Raw genomic sequence first — 20,652 nt, 5'->3', positions numbered from 1 at the left:
CAAGAAATAGTGATTCCCCTTAATAGGAAATTGTGTTATATGATGTTTAAAATGTTTGGAGCTAAATCACAACTCTGAATGATTCACTGCACCCTCACAGCAAGTTACAGGCTATTTATTTATAAGTCCTGGAGCAATAAGCTTTATAAATTTAGAATAAGCTCATTTTTCATCAGGTCTGTCTTATTCCCTGGAACACTGAATTCCAATTGTTCCCACATAAATCTACTGTCTAAACTGTCCATAAACAAATTAATACTTCACAAGCTTCAGTGTAAGAGATGGAGCACCGAGTCAAGTAAGTCCGTGGGAAAGCAGGAGGATGGAAGGTGCGATTTTGGTCAAGGTGAGAAAAAGCGTTTTAGTACAAATGTTTATTGTTACTACCCTACGATTGCTTTTAGTTCAAGATTAGTTTTTCAAATGAATAATTTATTTATAAAGGTCACATTCTACAAGTAATGCTGCTGGACGGTAACTGTAGGCTACAGGAATCGCATTGCTCTGTATATTGAACAATAAATTACTATTTCCTTTTGATACCGTGTAATCCTCCCAAGGCTGGTGGATCGCGTTTTTTACAGTTTTGCATGTAACACTTGAATGCAACAAAGTGCTTTGGCGAATGACTTTTGTTGTTGCGTGATTGGCAAACAATATTGACCAATCAGTATGAGCCGTTCAAAATTTCTAGCCAATCACCGAACACTAAACGGCTTTGTGTCCAATCACCTTAAAGGGAGGACATCCTTATTTTGTCCCGTACCCGCGGCAGATGATGGAGTATGAGTGAAGCTAGCTTGCAAAGAGCGACAACATACTTGCAGCATTTTATCTGGCATCTCAATATGTTAGAACAAAAAGCGACGGAATAATAAAGGCACCTTAAAGCCATTTAGATGATGAACATACTTCGTTTTGCGTGCTAGTCATATGAACTGTGCTGAAATATTTATGTAGTCAGGGCGAGCTAGCTTGTAGGAGCTAATAACAAACTTTAGCATGCACGCGATACAAGCATTCAGAGAAGCTGCAAGACTGAAACTCCCAGTGGAAACAAGCGATAATACAACAACGAGGGGGTAAATCGATTTATTTATTGAGTCGTTTACCAACTCAGTTCGATAAAGCTTTGGGTTGTTAAATAATTATTGTGATATTGCTAACCTAGCTAAATGCTATCCCTTTCCGTTTATGTTACCTGGATTTGATGCAGTTTCTTCACTGGCTATTTTATGCTTCGTTAATCAAAAGTAGTGCTACTCAGTAAAACGTTAACATATCCCATTAATGTCATTGTCTAATTGAACATTTAGTAAGATGTTACACCCTGTGCTGCCAATCCTCTCGCTTTTGAGTAAAACAAAATGTAACTCCCATCTACTGTCCCTCATACAGGCTGAGGCAACAGTGACACCATGTACCCTTGTTCGTATAACCCCACGAAGCCTAGCTGCAACAGCAGCAGCATCACTGAGCTGCTGGGTGCCCTGTGTGACTGCAGCCTCTCTGGGGTGTCGTGGAAGCGTCGTGCTCTTGGAGGAGTCTCAAGAGAAGGTTTCCGCAGAGCTCTTAGGAGGCGCGCATATGGCGCTCTGCTATCCAGGCTGTTTCAAGATGGAACCAAAGCGGCTGCCTCAGGACTATGTGCAACAGCTAATACACCTCCCAGGAATAAAGTGCTGATGATTTGTTTTGACCTGAGGGTGGCAGGGTGCAGGGAGGAAGCAGAGAGTTTAGAAGAACAGCTGGAGAGGTTGCCTGAGGGAGCATCCTCTGGTCTGAAGGAAGTAGATGCAGTCCTTGAGCTCCTGGTGCACCTAGCTGGTTCAGCACCGCCACCTCCTACCTCCTTTAGCATGGACTACATGAGGCGAGAGCGGCCTGTGTTGCGAAGACCTCAGCCCTGGAGCTATCAGAGTGAAGAACTGCAGAGGCTAGAAGCCAATGCATGGGGGTTAGTGTGTGGGCAAGAATGGGGGACTTTGGAAAGCTTGTATGGATCTCAGAGACTGATGGATGCCCCTCCAGGTACGGGGCTACTGGCTCTGCGGATTAAATTGGAAACTGAAGAAAGGTTTGAGAAGGAGACCAGAATGACACTGTTCGGAGCATTGCAGCACACACGCACTTCAGACATAGACATAAGATTGGACCTGCCTCCTGTTCCCAGTAATATTGATGTAACTGGGCTGGCCATTAGGGTACGGGATCTTTGTTTAAACTATTTTTTTTAGCTCTGGCACAATGTTTCTTTTAGCCTTGCATGAGTTAAAGCTAGAGGTCACGTTTCTATCATTGTTTGGCTTTTTAGGTTTAAACCTTAAGTTTGTGCAGTTTCATAATCAGCCCTACTGGTTGTCTGCTCAGGTACCCCCTTGTATAGATCAGTCGGAGGATGAAGGCTTCCAGTCGGCGTCTAACCTGACCCCAGACTCTCAGTCAGAGCCCAGCCCCATTCCAGACATTGACATATGGGAAGCTGTCCGCACATTTGAACCGGGAAGGCGCCGCTGTTGGGAATCTGTTGGTTGGTAAGTGACATATCTTTATTATTATATCGTTATTATTATTTGTTGATCAAAATCCAAACAGTGAAAGATTGTAAAGTTAAATTTTCCACAGTGGAACAGTTAGATGCTGTATAAAACCCAGCCCACTGTGCATTATAGAGCTCCGCATGTACATGTGTTTTCAGTTTAACTCGCCATTTGTGGAACAAAACATCAATTGCCAATCTGTTTCTACCACTAGCCCACCAGGGAAAAGGGAGTCTCTCTATCTAACAGAAGGAGGCAGAGAGGCCTTTGACCAGCTTTATCGTTTATTGGAGGGGGAGATGAGAGTGATGAGCAGTAGCACACCCTCTCCTATCCTTTTGCTTCCCTTGGACTCTCAGACACAGCTCGTATCTGACCTCCTCAACATGCTGATTGGAGTAGCGTCCACAACCTTCCCTCTTGATCAGGTGCATTTCATTATCTTCATTTAGCAGCCTATTAAATGCAATAAAATGCCATTGATATGTTGTTTTGTTACTCTGTCAGCCTAAAGTGATAAAAGGACAGGGACAGCATGCAATTACTAAGTACAGAGAAAAAGACATTGGATAATCAATGACTAATTTGGGCATTTGCGATAAAATAAACTCACTTGATTTATGGAATGCATTAACTTGAAACAATGAAAAGAATAAAAACAAAAAAGTTCAAGTCAGCAACCTCAGACACAATAAATCGAATTAGGAGGAAAATAATGAAGGGGTCATTTATGCCAAAATTTAAACTCCTTGACGTCACTCCTGTTGCTTTATTGTCTCCCATTAAATTTTATTGTTTCTTGTAGATTAGTTATTTTTTTAAAACTGTGTAAGTTGAACTTTAAACTTGTATTTAGCCTTAAATAACTTGTCTCCCTAGCTGTGTGATTACTTCTATAATGCAATTTGAAGCACTAGCAATGCATCCAGTTCTTCTCTTGTTTTGTGAAAACTTTGTTCATATGGTCAGAGCAGTGTTTATTAAACTCAGTGCCAGCAGTGGAGCTGCAAAATATTGTCATGTTATGTTATTTTTGTTCTCCCAGAAGGGTGCCGTCTAGGATCTTTGTATCCAGTTCTAATAAAAGAACCATGGGAAGGACAAAAACCTGACAAACAAACACCTGATTATATATTGCAGTCTAATATTATACCACAGCCACCCGTGCCTTCAGAAATCACCATGAAGGTGACTCTCTGACACCTGTGACAAAAATTCAATATTGCTGGCTTTACAGCGGCAGCCTTTGCTGCAAGGCAATTTTTATTGGGTGTTATTACATAATGCACTTATTCACTGCGTTTTTTATGATCTGTTAATGTGTGACTTCCTTCCCAGAGTGTCCAGTTTGATGTCAGACCTGGTGTGTGTGTGTCAGGAGCCTCCCCAGAGAGCGTGTCTCGTCTCCTGGGAGAGCTGGCCCAGTATGGTACATACTACCTGAGGCTTAGTCGCTTCTCTCTGCAGAGTCCTGACAAGAAAGGATTAGTCTTTCAGGTATGTTTAACCCACATTAATGCCATTTAGACTACACGATTTGCTGTAATGTAAACTTCCTGTTTTCTTGCTGTAGTCAGTCCCAGGATTCCCCACACAACCTGACAAGCAATAAATCACATGCACAGTTATTGTGAAGGGAAACAGTATACTTTTTATATATATTTGATACTATTTTCTAGTTATTTAAGATCATTCACCTTACTGTGCAAAAGGTATTAAATTTATTTTTTTATTTGGCTCCATATGAATACATCCCATTCCGATCCTGCTTCCACTTTTCATACACTACATGATAACTTGTGCATCCTTTTTGAAGGCTTTCACTGGGGGCCTGCGGAAGTACCTGCACTACTACAGGGCATGTGTTCTGAGCACTCCACCCACCCTCAGCCTGCTGACTGTTGGCTTCCTCTTTCGCAAAGTTGGCCGCCAGCTCAGGTGAGGTCAAAGAGATTGTTTTCTGCAGGTATTAACTTCACACTGTCATGTGTAACTCTGCCCAGTCAACATTACAGTCGTTTCCTGGCAGAGATGACCGTGATGCAAATATGATCAGATCGCAAAAGTCTCTACTTTCTGTCAATTTAAGGTACCTGTCAGAACTGTGCTGTGTACATGGGCCTTTGGGTGCAGGCCAGACTACCTTCCCTGTGGTGAGTACTCTTTTATCTGTAAGCGGCAATGTGTCATCCATCACCGCTGTGTTTGGCCTATCAGATGGGATGTCAGCTCAGTGCTGTGTGGCACTCCTCAGGGCGTTAAACTGCTATCCTACCTGTACAATGAAGCACAGAGTAACTGCAGCAATGAGAACTACCCAGTCCTGCTGTCGCTACTGAAGAGCAGCTGTGAACCATACACACGGTCAGTCATTGCACTCTTCACGCAGAACTAAATCCTAACAACCAAGGATGTGATTTGACTTAACTGATGTGCAGTGAATGTTATAGAGACCATAAACAGAGGAAGGTTGCCTTGTTTTTTGCTGTGCTTCATTTAGGTTTGTGTCTGACTGGGTGTACAGCGGCGTGTTTCGAGATGTTTATGGAGAATTCATGATCCAGGTCAATGAAGAGTTCCTTAGCTTCAGAGGTGAGACACTCCGTACACTGGTGCATAAACACTTCAGGCAGCAGGTTCTGAGAATGAAAAGTCAGGCAGAAAAAAATAGATTTCATTACAGCCTTTATTGCCTGATAGGGTTTGTCCTTGTATGTATGAAAGATGTCATGAAGTTATTGGATAATAATCAGTGAGAGAGCGAATCGGCCACCACAGCTGTGGGAGCGAGGGCCATCTCTGCTCAGTTAGCCATCGGGAAAACAATAATAAAATATGTTCTTTATTCTTTCCATACACCATGCTGTCTAACACGGTACTTTCTCAAATAAATTCATTTTTCTTACATCCTTGCTTTAGTAATTGTCCTTGACAATTGCGGTCTGGCTAAATTCGTTTTCCATCCAATTAATGACTTGCCTCCTTAAGGAGAGCAGAAGAGTAAAGTTGAAACAAGGGTAGCTGAGGACCATCTGTGCTCAACAGGAACTGCCAGGCCTATTTTCTGTCTGGTGCTTATGTTGCCTTGTTCATGCTGATATTCTGTGTGCATGGTCTTGTTTTGTTACTTAGCCAAGAAGGTCTACACAACATAAAAATGTCTTTCTTACTACCAGTCTAAGGTCCCAAAAGTAATTAAAATGAATATATTGTAGCTAGTTTACATAATAAATGAAGATTTGTGATTATGTGATATATATCAACACCTATTGAATCAAAATTGTTTTATTCCGTATTTTCGTACCGAACAATAATTATTTACATATCAATTAGGGTTATATACATACATTATTTGCATAAAGGGAATAGAATAGAATACAATTAATAGAAAATTGCAACACACAAGTTTTTCCTCTATGTGATGGTGTTCAGCTCGGACACAGCCTGGGGGAAGAAGCTGGCTCTGTGTCTGGTGGTTCTGGTGGCTATGGCTCTGTGACGCCTGCCAGAGGGGAGGAGTTTGAACAGTTTGTGTGTAGGGTTTGTGGGGTCAGCAGTGATGCTTCCTGCCCATTATTTGAGTCTGGCCTAGTACAGATACTGATAATACATTGTGGTGCTGGTGGATCAGCTTTTTGCACTAGTGATAATGTTTGATGCTGTAATCTGACGACCATCATTATACCTTCATATGGACAGTAAAAAAGTGCATTTAATTTGCTGGCAATTATTTATTGTTCATTGTTGATTTGTGTTCAGACAAAGCTAATCAGAAGACTAATCTATACAATTTGTGCAGATCTTTGTGAAGTAGTAAAGATAATTTTAATTAAAGTCTGCTCCCCAAACAAGTACAAATTAAACTTGCTTCTTTCTGATATAACTCCATAAGAGTGGTTTTGTATGAACCATTATTGCCTCCCCAAATATTGTATGTCATGCAACACCCCATGCAAGGTCAAACCATCACCTCGCCTTTGTCTGGCTAAGAGGTTCATTTGCTCATCTGCTACACCTCATCAACTCCCACACTGAACCTCTGCACTTCTCCTTCCTGCTTTTCTGGAGGACACACAAATGTCGTTGTTCTCCTCAAAGTCCATCAGGCAGGGAAGCAATCAGCGACTAAGCTTTCTTGGCAAGCCGCGGGCTCTCTGTAAAGGGCTCTGGAAGCTCAGTGCATTCATGTTCTCTTATGCTTTTTGTTGAGGATCACTGAGCTAAGCGTTAACAATTTCCAAGTGTTAATTCAAGCGGCCAGAGTTTTGCCGCGCCCTGTAAGTCATACTAACAAGGAACCGTTTTAGGCCCAGCGTAGGCTTACTGTTATCAAGCACCTATTACAGTCTGTACTGCCTCTACGACATCATGAACTCTTCTTAATCCCTGCAGATAAACACTTCTGGATTCAGGGCTACACTTTGATCTCTAAGGATGTGGAGGATTGTGTTCCCATCTTCCTGAGACACATCGCCAATGACGTTTACGTCTGTGGGAAGACCATCAACCTCCTCAAGATCTGTTGCCCACAGGTTTGCTACACATATTTAGCTTAAAGCATCCTACTTTACTTTTGTAATGTATTCACTGCAGAGAATAAATCCTGAGTTAGCGAAGCGCATACAGTATTTGATGAGTATTACTATCTATTTTGTGAACTTCACTGTCCACCCAGTGGCCCTGCCATTCAACAAACTCCTACATATACTTCACAAATTATGCACCTGCTGCAGCAATGAGTCAAGCCTTTTTAAAGTCCATACGCCCTACAAGGGGTGGGACAAATAATCGATACTGTGACATATGGGGATGCAGGCTCCTGTAAATTGTTATCAATACACCATCAACAGAATGGTGATGCAGTCTCTTATGTTACTGAAGCAGTGTGTTCATCACTTGCTGCGACCGTATCTGTCACTAGTGGATACTGTAATATATCCTCTGTGACATCTGTCTGTACATTATATCACTGCATCATCACTACATCACTAGTTTTTTTTTTTTATTAATTGCTACATTATTTCATAGCAAAATAAACTTTTAGCAGCCTGAATAAGGAGTCTGCCAATCTTGAGTTTTCCATTTATTATCAAGGGTTTTTATTTTCAGAACATAATGGCTCCATCATCGTTTTCTCAGAACCCAAGGTGACGTCTCCAAATTAGGTTTTGGACTGTAGGGGAGACTAAACAAAAAAAAACAAAGCAAAGCTGTTTAGGCAAGACAAAGCAGAGAAGCAAATTGTCACAAGAGGTTGGAAATGTCAAACTTTTTTTGGCACTCAAGCCTTTTACTCTAATACTAAGCTTTAGAGTTTGGCTCGTGTCCCCATGGACCCTTCACAAGCCTGAAGCTTAAAATGTTAGAGAAACAAGTGAGCTTCTGTTAAGCTTTTGAAGGTTTTATGTAATCTAATTATATTTAATTTTCTCATTTCTCTGACTCTCCTGCTGATTCACCAGCACATAATGTTATTCTATAACTGGACCTATCTGACCTGAACTGCAGGGCCTGTGCTCTTGACTAATTGGCATTCTGTAACCATGGTGTCTCTCTGTATACTCATTTGCATTAGTTTGGTTCTGCTATTCCTGGAGAAATGCTCTGTGAATAAAATATTTAGAATAATTGTCACTAATGTGCTTATTATTGGCCAGTGAAATATGACTGTTGATAATATGGCTGTTGATAATCCAATACTGTGACTTAGAAATAGATTGAAACTAACAAAAAGCAATGAATCCACTGTGCTTGATTAGGATCATACAAAGGTGCAGCTGGTGTCTTTAAGATTAATGTTCTCCTTACGGCTCCTGCATCTTCTAAAAGGTTTACTCATTTTGGTGCCATCTTCCTTATTTTTCTGCTATTATTCATGTAGTCTCCTATTTTGATTTGACACATTTTGGCAGTAAATTGAATCCCATAGAACTTGGAATATATTTCAAAAAACATAACCTACAAGGATGTGCTCTCTTGTAAGCCATGTGTAAGCAGTGCTTGCAGATTTTGCTCGTATCTGTGATTTAGCTGAGGTGATGTAAAACTGATGCAGAAACTGTAACTGAATACATTTTAAGTTTTAAGAAATTGACCTCACTCTCTGCACAAGTCACTACAAACTGTTGCCTTTAATTTGTATGTGTTGCATCTCTCATCATCTTAGAGTTGCTGCTAGTTTGCTTATGTATGAGCCTGAAGGAATTAGTTTCAGGTGTTTAGTACATACTATGTCCAGTAATTGCACTAATTTTTTATGACACTCTTTGTCCTCAGCACTACATCTGCTGGTCTGAGCTGCCCATGCCTCGCATCGCTGTCACCTTCTCCCTGCAGGAGGTGGAGGAGATTGAGAGAGACTGCGCTGTATATCGTGGACGGCTGGAGAGAATCGCTAAATACAGCGCCGTCAGCAGGGAGGAGCAAGTACTGACCCCCCACAACACCCCACCCCCACATACACGCCTTTAATGCAGATTCAGGTTTTTGTGATTGATTTTTCCTACTTACTTCTAAAGTTGTAACTTTAGTTCATTTTGCTCCTCTGCTGAGCTATAACCCGTATTAGACAAGGAAAGACAAGAATTTCAGTAGGCCTGGCACTTAGTATGGTGTATTACATTAATGAAGACACCATTATGTCAGTGCTAGCTGAGTTTAATGGAGTTTTTAAAAATCAAGAGAGGCCTTCACTACTGGAAGGGGAGGAGAATCTGCAGAAGAAGTCATTACACAGGTATTGTCCCTTAAGACACAGAGAGAGAATGTTCTTAGTCTACATAAATTGATCCATGATTGTGACACTTCCCCTCAAGTACTGAGAATTTTAAAACGGTGCAGCTCAGGACGGATGCTGCATGATGAAGCACTACACTCTGGTTTCTTTGGTCTGCATGGAGCGTGCTCACTGACAGAAGTTTGGGGGGAAAGAGGTGAGCTCCAGGGCAGGAGGATAGATCTTTGTTAATGATGACTGCTTGTCTGTCTATTGTTAGGCCCTGCGAACAGAGAGGGCACGCCAGGAGCTGATCAATCAGGTCAGGGAGTCGGCAGCCAAAACTCTGGAGAGCATCCGCGGTTAGTACTACTACAAGCACACACAACAACTGCAAAGTAATTTATGTAATGTTTGATGTGCTCTCGCACCCCATCCCGCTGAGTGTGCCTTTAAAAAATGGCTCGTCTCAGAGTATAACCCACACCTCCGTGTTGACTCCTACCTAACTACCTGGGCTTTCATTCCTCTCAGGAGACCAGCAGAGATGCACTGGGGCAATTGCAGTGAGCGATGTCTTGAATGGCTTCCAGTACTACGGGCTGTGAAATCTAATCATTGCTCGCACAGCGAGTTAGCAAACTCCTCACATCATTTATTACTTCAAAAAGATGTGTGGCAAGCTTTGGGAGGGGAGGGGGTGGAGTGCGGCGGAACGTCTGCCCTGAATGCACTATGTGTGTCTTAGCATAAGCATATTTGTGAGCGTCTGTGTGAGGCAGATTGTGAAGTTGTCCTGTGTGTGTGCGCGCATGAGAGGTGATGATGTTATGTGCTTTTCTACACACCGTGAGTAAACAGCCCACTGTTATCTCCCTCGCCTCCTGTAGGGCGCCAGGTGTCACAGCGTCTGGCTGAGGAGGCCAAGAAGAGGGAGCGGTTTGAGGAGCTGAAACAACACCTGGAGCAGGAGCAAGAGGTAATAAAGTGTGTGACCCAGGGGAAAGAGTGAATGATGTGTGTTTGTAGGGGAAGTTACGCAATGTGCATTAGTATGAGCATCGGTGCCGGGTTCCACCCCTAGGGTCAGGTGCCTTTCTGCTTGGTGGTATTTCTGTATCTGCGTGACTTTTAAATGTGATAAAAATGTAAGATTTAAATGTGAAAATGCATCACAACATGTAATATATCAGGCATCAAAAATGTATTTATTAATTTCAGCTCAAGTGTTTTAGAAGCTGAAGAAAGTCTGTGTTTTTTTTCCCCTCACTAGTGGCGAAATGCAGCCAAGAAGAAACAGGAGGAAGATGACTTTAGCTTTGCCAGAGAACTGAGAGACAGAGAAAAGAGGCTACAAGCCCTGGAGGAGCAGCTGGAGCAGAGAGCCAGGTCTGGCCACCGTTATGGCTGCTACTAAACATATAAATGTTTTAGTGACAAATGATCATCTCATAAGATCTTATTTGACTTTTGTCAAAATGACTGACAACAATTCAATTCATCAAATCGACTTCAAGTGGGATATTTTAGCATTGGGACCTTCTCGCTGGATTTGAGATAATGATGTGATGTCACAGCTGTAATACAGATGCTGAACTAAGCTGTTGTCATCTGCAGCCTTTCATCCAGACAGTATTCATCAAAACCATTTGATTCATGTCATGGGACTTTTTTCCATGACAGGTGTAAGACCACAGCTTTTTATCAGCACCTTTTACAGTCTTAAAGTGATTTGGTTTATTGTAGATCATTAAAGCAGGTGATAATCTTCCAAGGGAATGGCTCCAAATTAAATTCAGAGCCATCATAGACCTTAAAAGCACATATTCACACATACGCACATGGCAGTACACTCATCAGAGCTGCTCATAAGTGCTTACACATGAAAGAGCAGTTACTGTAGGAAGAACGCTGATTGCACTCAGATTTAGATATAAATTATTCATTATTCAAATAACCCTACTATATATAGTGTGGTGTGAATTGTCAGACCCGTTGGCAAAATTACATCTGTCTGTGTTTAGAAAGAACAGTCAATACTGCTGTCCTTGTTGAATAGCTCGTATCTTCTGGCATCAGTCATCACATTTTTATATATATTTTTTTTTCAAACTGAATGATCATTCAAGAACAGACCTTGATATTGGTCCTTGCCTACACGTGCCTTTCCTCTAAAATATTCATCTGTCTCGTGTGTGCTTCTGCTTTGACACTATAGGAAGGAACTTATTGCTCAGTACAGCCGTCTGTCGGAGGAAGCAGCCTGCCGAGAGCGGCGGGCGCTGTGGAGGGTGCAGCGAATGAGACTGGATGCAGCCCGCGCTCAGTTCTTTGAGCATGACAGGGAGCAGATTCAGGTGGATTAAACAGAATCACATTCAGTAACCAAGCACTTGGCGATTAGAGACTGTGTGGTCCTTTTAAAGTAATTGAGGTAAATGAACAAAGCTCTTGTGGCTTGTTTCCAGGCAATACTGGAGAACTACCCGTTGGGCCGGATGAGACCTCCTGCCGAAGTGTTGCCACCTGTTCCCTCAGTGCAACAGACTGAACCACGACCCACACCGGTAGGACATCACACTGGTTCTTGAACATTTGCCCCCCCCCCCACACAGTAATGCGACTAAAATGAATGTGATCTTTTGCAGGAGTGTCTCAGGCAGGAGCCGTCTGAACAACAGCCTTCTGACACTCATAAATCCCTGATGCTGTCACCACCTGACCCATCTTTCCCCACTGACGCCCCCCTGACATTGGATCCTGCTCTCATCTCTGAGAGCATTGATATAAATGATTTTCTCCCCAAATCTCCAGACCCTGGTGGTCAGCTGGTGGACACAGCCCTACAGGAGATTGGCTCTGACCTACCTGAAGCCTGCCCTACAGCCCAACTGGTTGACTATGACTTCAGTGCCCCCTTTAGTCCACTTGAGGGTATCGCCGGCCAATCGTCAGTGCAGCCGCGGCCTCGCTGGGCAGCTGCATTTCACCCTGACTTAATTCAAAGCCACCCCTCTTTCTCTCAAATCCCCATCGGGGAAAATATGTCTCAAGTCCAGGAGAGCATCCCAAACGCCAGCCCCTTTGGCCATGCATCCAAATCCAGCTTTACACCAGGGCAGTACACCCCAGAGGAGCCCCAGAGCACATCTAAAGCCAGTGTTTACGGACCGTCCTCTCAAGCCTCAGTGCAGCCAGTCAATGGGAGCTCAAACACAGACCACACTGAAGAACGTGATGCATCTATGCCAGAAGAGCAGACTGAAAGGAGGATTTCAGAGAGTAAATCTATTGACCCTACTAATGAAGACGGCCTTGCCGATACTGTGCTTTGTAGTACACAAGGGCAAGGTCTTGATGACAATAAAGCAGTGACCGACTTTGGTCTGGTTAAACCCCTTCAGGCAGGGACTCCAGATCACACGTCAGATGCTCGACCTTCACCCAGCCTCCACGGACATTCCTCTGATGCCCACATAAAGCTGGGACAGTTCGTACCAGAGGTAACTGTTCCTCTGCCATCACCCAGTATTCACGGCCACGCTTCAGATTCTCACATTAGCACTGGAGGTCATGTTTCAGAGGTTGATGCTCCTCTCCCTTCCCCCAGTGTTTATGGTCACTCTTCTGATGCTCACATTAAAGTTGGGGAAAACGTTTCGGAATTTGTCGCTCCTCTTCCAACTCCGAACATCCACGGCCATGCATCGGACGCCCACATCAAGGTTGGGGAGCTTGTGTCGGACGTAGTCACACCACTTCCCACTCCCAGCATCCACGGTCACTCATCTGACGCGAACATTAAAGTGGGCGAGTTTGTGTCGGACGTAGCTGAAGCAAGGCCTCGCTGGAGTAAACACGGGCATTCCTCCGACAGCACACTGCAGCCAGGCTGCGTGGTTTCTGGAGATCAACCGGCTCCTTCTCCTTTGCCTGGAAGCTCCCGTGCACATTCATCAGACTCAACATTAGTGATTGGATGTGTAGTTACAGGAGACGAACCCAAACGCTCTCCTCTCCCTGGCAGTTCTTATGGACATTCATCAGACTCCAATTTAGGCATCGGGTGTGTGGTTTCCAAAACAGATCCGCTCCGATCACCACTTCCAGGCAGCGCCTACGGCCACTCCTCGGATTCAACGCTGGGTGTAGGATGTGTGGTGCTGGGGACCGAGCCGCAGCTCTCCCAAATACCAGGCAGAGCTTTTGGCCATTCATCAGATTCTTCACTTGGAACTGGTTGTGTGGTGAAGAGCAAAGATAAAGAAGATGAGAAGAAAAAAGAGGCCATTGAAGATGGTAAAGTTGGATGCATGACTCATTCTGCTGTGATGCTTAGTAAACTTGTTTCTTAAAGTTATTTAAAAATTAAAGTCTCAAAGTTATTTATTACACTACTTGGTACTAATTAATATAACCGTAAATGTTGAATTTACAAGGTAATATCAGCTTTGTCTCATGACAAATATTCTCATTGTCTCATGATCATATAGAAACTGAAGAGCTAGATATTTTTCTGTAATTAATATAGTTATAATTTATATCTGCCAAACTTTTGATTATTAAGACCAAAGCTGACAGACAAAAAGAACTTTATATATTGAGAATATTGCCTAATAAATTAAAATGTCAGCGTCCTGTATTCTCTTGGTGTCAGAAGGTCCTGGTGAGCACCTGTTGGAGGTCATGGGGTCGTGTGCAGCCAACTTCATCATGTCCCCAGGAGAAAAATCTGAGAGGGAATACCTGCTAGCCCTGTCTGCGCAGTATGAGGTGGAGCACTATGAAGACTGCTACAACCTGATGGGTTAGTTAAAAACACACAGATAGTTGGAGACTTAGTTGATTAAAAACAAAGCCTTCGACGTTTGTACCAACTGTGGACGTCCAGACATTTTTCTAGCAGTACTCAATCAAAAGGAAATAAGTAAATTAATTTTTTTTAAATTTTCAGCTGATGCTCCAGCTGCCCCATACAAATTATGTCAAAAAATGAAATGTCTGTAATCTTCTGACAGTGGACTGGAGCGTAAATATATTTTATTGGAGAACCGGAGCTTCTGCACGTCTTCACTTCTGCTCCCTGGTGTCTCTGAAATGACTCCAAGTAATAAGTAGAAGAATGTCTTTTAAAGAGGGATGTAAATCATGCACTTTACAGTGGGGCGCACCGGATGGAAATTAAAACATGCATTTTCACATGTTCAGGAGTGATGCATTTCCAAAGGGTGTTAAATACTCCATCAGCGGCACAGGGGTTGCATAAAAAGCAGTGATATTTCATAAGCATATTAAGACTGGTTTATGTTTGGCTGGGATGTATCACAGCTCCTTGAAGTAATAGCCCGTCTTCTTCACTCTGCATTTGTAGTTCAGTCATCCTGCTGTTCATTCATGCCGGCTTCCAGGGCCTCTATGAAATCAATCAGAATCTACTCAGCCAAACACATCTTCCACACCACTGATCAAAGTCAGCAGGCCTAATTATTTAGGGAGTGCTGGTAGAATTAGAGGGAATGTGGACAAAATAACTTAACAGCTTGCACATTAGATGTTTTTTACTGTCCGTTGAGAAGCTGTTGTGTTTTTGTTGATTGGGTGCAATAGTTATTAAACTCCAAGGTCATTGTAGGGCTTTCATTTTACTGCTTCAGATGATGATGTGTCCACTGGAATTAGTTGAATAGTTAATGGTTGAAATATTTCTGTTGACGTTAGTGATGTTCTGTCCCTCTTGTGCAGCCTCTTCCCCTGAGTGTCAGCTCCTGAAACAGGTAACGCGGGGCCCGTGGGGCCTTCCCATGGACCCTACACTCCGCAGAGCCACTGACACCACCGCCGTCCAACTCAGCGAGATGGTTTCCCTGCCGGTTCTGATAAAACACTCCGTCACCGCCCCACTCATCACACAGTACGTGTCTGACTGAATGCTGCCTCTGTTTGGCATTACACATTGAATTTGGAGGTTGCTGTGTATAAATGTATGTTTGGAGGGTCTAAGGAATAATTTGCTTACTTTTCCTAAACAGCCATATGCTACATTTAGAGAAATGCAGGTGTGTTTCCTTCACGGAGCCCTTGTCATTTTTCTGCTACTTCAGGCCACTTTAACTGCAGCTAAGCAAATATTCTGCACTGTAGAAATAATTTAAAGTTCTGTTCACTTCCATCTTTGCAGGACCCTTTTTTCATTTGAAATAGAGACAAACTCGTGTTTAACTGCTATGTTTATGCACAGAATGCAGTTTAGCCTGTGTGTGTAAAGAAATGGCTTCTCATCCATTTCTGCACACACTGTGGTGCTGTATATTAGCACTGATATTCATAGCTCTAAATTTTTATTAACACATTTTTATCCCTTGCTTGGGTGACACACTGGAGATTCTCACCTCTATTTTTAATCTTTTACTCGCTGACTTTTTAGTGAAAAGAAACCTTCCCTAAATCCACCTTCTATATAAATGTGAATTGCTCAGGAATAATTTAAAGTAATGGGACGGAGGAAGTCGTCCAGAAAATGGGGGGAAAAAAAATGCACCGGCACATTCCCTGAGTTTTCTTAAGAGCCCATGTCTATCATCGCCACGATCTGCTTCCAATTTGCAAGTCAGCATTTTAAGTTCTAATTGTGTCAAAACTTTCCTGTCCTTATCTTGGTCGTAGTCTCATCCACCTTCTATTCCCCAGTGTATCTTTGGTGAACAAGGCGGTGGTGGACTACTTTTTTGTGGAGCTCGGGGTGGAGAGACACTTCGAGGCGCTGCGCCACTTCCTGCTGATGGAGGACGGCGAGTTCGCCCAGTCCCTCAGTGATCTGCTCTTTGAAAAGGTGATGCTCTTTCAGCGGACATTTCCACGAGCAGCTGTAAACTAATAATTTGTAAAGTTGTTGCTTTCAGGTAATATAAGTGAAAAGAGAATTATTACTCAGCTCTGCAGTTCTCTCATTGCTCCTGTTAGCATCTTTTCCAGCTGCAGCAAGAGCTGTTTTCAGCAAAAAACAACTCTGAATGCCAATGGAACATTATTTATCCAAATAGAGGCAAATATAGAAACGACTTTAACAACCTGATACTTTCAGCGGTTGAGAGCAAAGTGAGGCTTAAAGTCAGACTCCCAGCATAAGCTGACGCTGCTTAGTTTTCCGGGATGTGTAAACTAGCTGCAGCGTCATCCACGTCCACTTTAATAAGTAATAAACCTTAGAAGCTGTCTGCTTTGCAGGACCCGTTGAGTCGCTGCCAGTGTTTGAGACTAATGTCAAGCCAAAGCTTCCTGGCAGGAAATAACAAGTGCGGCGTTTGTTACCGCCGTGATGCTGTTCTGCACAAACATTTCTGGACATGTGTCTCTCGAGGCTCATGAGACAGAAGGTTTTTGTTTCAGCCAAACACTGCAGCAGCTCATTTCACTGATTAGCACACCTTCAGCTGGAGAAGGGAGGTAATCGTTGTAATCACCTGTAGTGTTTGCCTGAAATGAGAATCTGCCAGCTCTCCTGTCTCTTGTCTGTATTTGACCTTTGTGCTCTCTCTCTCCATCCATCCAGTTGGCCAGTGGACAGACTCCCGGCGAGCTGCTGACCCCCCTCGTCCTGAACTCCATCCTCAGCAAAGCCCTGCAGTACAGCTTACACGGAGACACCCCCTTGGCTAGCAACTTCACCTTCGCCCTCCGCTTCCTGCCGGAGATCTTCCACCCACACGCGCCCGACTCCCTCAACTGTTTAGAGCTGCGCTACAAGGTGAGCCGGCGTGTTTTCATGTAGGCAGAGCAGAGCGCGGGCGCCTGCGTGGCTGAGCTTGTCTCGAGGTGAGTGGCAGCTTGAATGTGACAAGCCGCCATGTTGTGACAAACTACTGTGGGCATGGAAAATGAGCTTATCGCGCACTTAAATGGTTGAACCTTGTAGATTGATTGGAGTTGGGTCGTTGCGATGACATGCACAGTGAGTAATGCTGCTGCACATTGTCCTCTCTTCTCGCTCCCTCCTATTTGTCTCGTTACTCTTGTCCCTTTCCGTCCTTTTTTGTTCTGTTTATTACTTTGCTCCCTGACCGTGCTTCTCCGTTCTTCTTTCACTTTTGCCTCATCTCTCACCACTCCGTCTTCCTCTCACCTCCTCTATCAATGTCCCTCCACTCACACCTTTCTCCTTCCCTCATCCCATCCATCACTCTCCCTTTACCTGCCTTTCTTGACTACTGTTCCACTTTCTTTTGCTTTCTTTCACACTTATTCGCTGTCACACCTCCTTCCACTTTCCTCTCCTCTTATCTCGGCGCCTCCGTCTCTCTGCCTTCATGTCATCTCCCAGGTGGACTGGCCGCTGAATATCATCATCACGGACAGCTGCATGAACAAGTACAACCGTCTGTTCTCGTTCCTGCTGCAGCTCAAACACATGGTGTGGAGCCTCCGTGACGTCTGGTTTCACCTCAAGAGAACAGGTGAGAGGAGGGAGCTTTTGATTCTAGTGCAGCTCGGGGTCCAGCTTCCCTTTGAGAATGATGAACAAAGATTCGTCCTGTTGTGCTTCAGCTGTTCATGAAATATTTATAGAGACCAGTGTAGTAATTTCTTCATGTTTTATTTATTAAAGCACAAGTCACGCCAGTGGGATTGTTGTGAGACTTTGTGCTTCACTGGGTTAGATAGTATTGATCATTGAGGACCTGTGTACAGACTTCATAAATGGATAAACCTCAAGGGAAAAGTTATTAGAGGGTTGTAAACTTCAGCGGTTAGAACATTATTATGTTTGCTAACACAGGACAAATGTAATAGTGAAGGGGGTTTTATCATTGCTGATTCATGGGTATTGATTTTTGCTAAAAGAAAAATAATGATAAATGTCTAAATGTTTCTAGGCCACACTGAAAACAAATTGCCTTATTTTCCATCAAACGCTAAAAGATGAACTTCTCCCTTATTATCCCTCAGCACTGGTGAAAGGCGCCGGGCGCTCTGTGCAGTTCCGTCAGCTGCAGCTGTACAGACACGAGATGCAGCATTTTGTCAAGGTGATCCAGGGTTACATCGCCAACCAGATCCTGCAGGTGTCCTGGAGCGAGTTCACGGCCAAGCTGGCCACTGCCAGCGACCTGGACGCCATCCACCGCACACACGCAGACTACCTCAACAGAGCCATCTTCAGGTGAGGCCCGGACCAGCGCGTGCGTCTGTTCTATCTATTGCTATACAATCCTTGCAGCACAATGCGTGCTGTCATCTGCATGCACAAAGAAGTGATATATTCAATTTATTGCAGGAGGAGACCATATGTCCTTGTTTCTCCTTGAATGCAATCCATTTTAAACAAACGGCTTTCCAGCACTTTGAGTGATCACATCTCCAGGGACTGAGAGTTATCACCTTTTAGCTTGTGAGAGCAGGCACAGATAACCTTGTATATTAAATGACTGTATGCATAAACTACAAGAAGTGCACACACAGAAACCTAGCACTTCAGGAGACAGAGTTCAGGCTCTAGGGAAAGTCTCATGCCTTTTAGTTTGTTAGCACAGTTTATTTTAGTATTTAAACCCTCTTAATTACACTATTGTAACCTTTTTGTAATGAGCTATATGTATACACAAAATGATCACTAAGTTGACTATGATATGTTATCTTTACAATCATGTTACTTTTATTTATTTATTTTGGTTAAAGTTAAAACCATTATAACATGGTTCACACCGTAACCTAAGTTGCAGCATGTCTTGGCTTAACCTTTGACCTGTAGGTCTCCTATTTAGGGTTAGGGTTCCTTACACAAGGACCTTAAGCTCCCTGTTGTAAAAGTTCTTTCTACAAAAAGCAAAACACCCTAAAGTGAAATGGGTCAAATTATCTTTCTCTGTACATTCACATTAATTTTAAGTGGCACTGTGCACACATCATTTCATATAAAATTAATGCAGCCTTCTTGCCACAAGTTCATTAAAATTCCAGCTGGATTTAACTTTTGAACTCAATGAATCAATTCTCATTAGAAGACATTTTCACTATTTCACTCATTTAATTATTTTTTTTAAACTCACTCTGCACTCTTGTTTCTCAGGGGCCTGTTGACTGAAAAAGCAGCGCCGGTCATGAACATCATCCACAGCATCTTCAGCCTGATCCTCAAGTTTCGGGCCCAGCTGATCGCACAGGCCTGGGACAGCCAGCAGGGGGAGGCAGTGCACCCCAGCTTCATTGCCATGCAGCAGTCGTACAACACTTTCAAGTATTATTCCCACTTCCTTTTCAAAGGTAAGGACAGAATATTGCTTCAGACCTGATTTCATGAAAGTCTGCCCTCATGAATGTCATTCACCTACCTCTGAGAAAATGATGAAAGCAAGCAATTCTGATTCCATAGTCAGAATGTTGTCAAGGATTCAGCTGTTTCTCCAACATTAAGTGGGATAATAGAAATTGGAGAGAGGTTTTCTCAAAGCGGGAAAGTTTTCCAGCAAAATTTCTATTTGTTTTGTAACAAAGATTTACCTACACTCGTACTTTTTTAATTTAGTCAGACTTGAATGACTAGCAGAATGAATTAACAAGAGTCTCTTTGTGTTTCAGTGGTGACTAAGCTGGTGAACAGAGGCTACCAGCCTCATTTAGAGGATTTCCTTCTCCGCATCAACTTCAACAATTACTACAAAGACTCCTGAGCCGTGTGCTGGCGTACAGTATGTGTAAGCATGAATCTTAGTGTTGCAATGTCACGAAATGGACTGTACAGTGTTCATTGGATATAATTCAACAGCGTGAGACAGGTCAGATAAATGCAACCTCACCTGTACTGTATATATTAGTGTGTAAGCAAAGTGTGTAAAGTAGGCTTTGTGCTTATCTGATGCCTACTGTACCAAATGTCTCACATGCTCAATTGTGCCTATGAGGGTTAACTGCATCTGAATGAAATTCATTTGAAGGCAAAATGTTTTTGTTTAATAAATGCTCTATTGTTCTGTGCTTATCTTATTTTCTATTTTAGGTATAACAACATAAACCTGAGTAAACATTTACAAACTGCCTGTTACCAGTAGTTTTAGAAAACTGACAAATTAAGGACAAACATTTACGGTAATGGACCCGTCAGCTCCAGCCATCTACAGAAGAGGGTGAGGGTTGTCTTTGCTAGATTACACAAATGTACCAGATTTTTTCCGACAGCGCATTATTTAAGAAAGCACAACTATCAAGTCTACGCAGCGCAGCTGTAATGGGCTGCAGCAGGAATGCCACAGGCACCAGATTGTGTAAGTCATCAAATGAGGGAAAAGCTCCTCGATTGTTTTAGGTGGATGCACTGAGCTTATCCTGTAGTGGTTCAAACACTACTTAGTTTGCACTAAGACCTAAGAAGGAGCCGGCGTAGCTCTGTCAAGTGGGATTAGCACC

The 20,652-nt window shown here is 43.1% G+C and overlaps 1 protein-coding gene across 2 annotated transcripts; it reads left to right on the top strand.

Moving 5' to 3' along the window:
- Positions 1-749: 749 nt before the first annotated feature.
- Positions 750-20,223, top strand: tubgcp6 (tubulin, gamma complex associated protein 6). 2 transcript variants are annotated; one of them, XM_029153004.3, is made up of 25 exons: positions 750-1,082; positions 1,399-2,204; positions 2,371-2,534; positions 2,755-2,968; positions 3,879-4,037; positions 4,357-4,478; positions 4,630-4,693; positions 4,795-4,904; positions 5,041-5,132; positions 6,933-7,072; positions 8,817-8,966; positions 9,536-9,617; positions 10,146-10,234; positions 10,529-10,644; positions 11,474-11,612; positions 11,724-11,822; positions 11,904-13,554; positions 13,916-14,062; positions 14,998-15,166; positions 15,943-16,084; positions 16,805-16,999; positions 17,573-17,705; positions 18,199-18,412; positions 19,319-19,512; positions 19,828-20,223. In XM_029153004.3, the coding sequence occupies exons 2-25, from the start codon at positions 1,419-1,421 to the stop codon at positions 19,917-19,919; spliced, it is 5,463 nt and encodes a 1,820-aa protein (XP_029008837.1). In that variant the 5' UTR covers positions 750-1,082; positions 1,399-1,418; the 3' UTR covers positions 19,920-20,223. The 2 variants fall into 2 exon arrangements, with proteins under 2 accessions (XP_029008837.1, XP_029008836.1); XM_029153003.3 differs by having other exon boundaries at positions 13,913-14,062.
- The last annotated feature ends 429 nt before the right edge of the window (positions 20,224-20,652 follow it).

The sequence above is a fragment of the Betta splendens genome, chromosome 6 (assembly GCF_900634795.4).
Source record: "Betta splendens chromosome 6, fBetSpl5.4, whole genome shotgun sequence".
NCBI classification, from domain to species: Eukaryota; Metazoa; Chordata; class Actinopteri; order Anabantiformes; family Osphronemidae; genus Betta; species Betta splendens.
The sequence above is the reverse complement of the archived record's forward strand: the minus strand, read 5'-3'. Positions and strand labels throughout refer to the sequence as shown.

Excerpts from the sequence above, each read along its gene's own strand:
- tubgcp6 (XM_029153003.3), top strand. The coding sequence starts at position 1,419 with ATGTACCCTTGTTCGTATAACCCCACGAAGCCTAGCTGCAACAGCAGC. Across the intron at positions 4,694-4,794 it reads GCCAGACTACCTTCCCTGTG|GGCGTTAAACTGCTATCCTA; the intron begins GTGAGTACTCTT and ends GGCACTCCTCAG. Across the intron at positions 10,235-10,528 it reads ACCTGGAGCAGGAGCAAGAG|TGGCGAAATGCAGCCAAGAA; the intron begins GTAATAAAGTGT and ends TCCCCTCACTAG.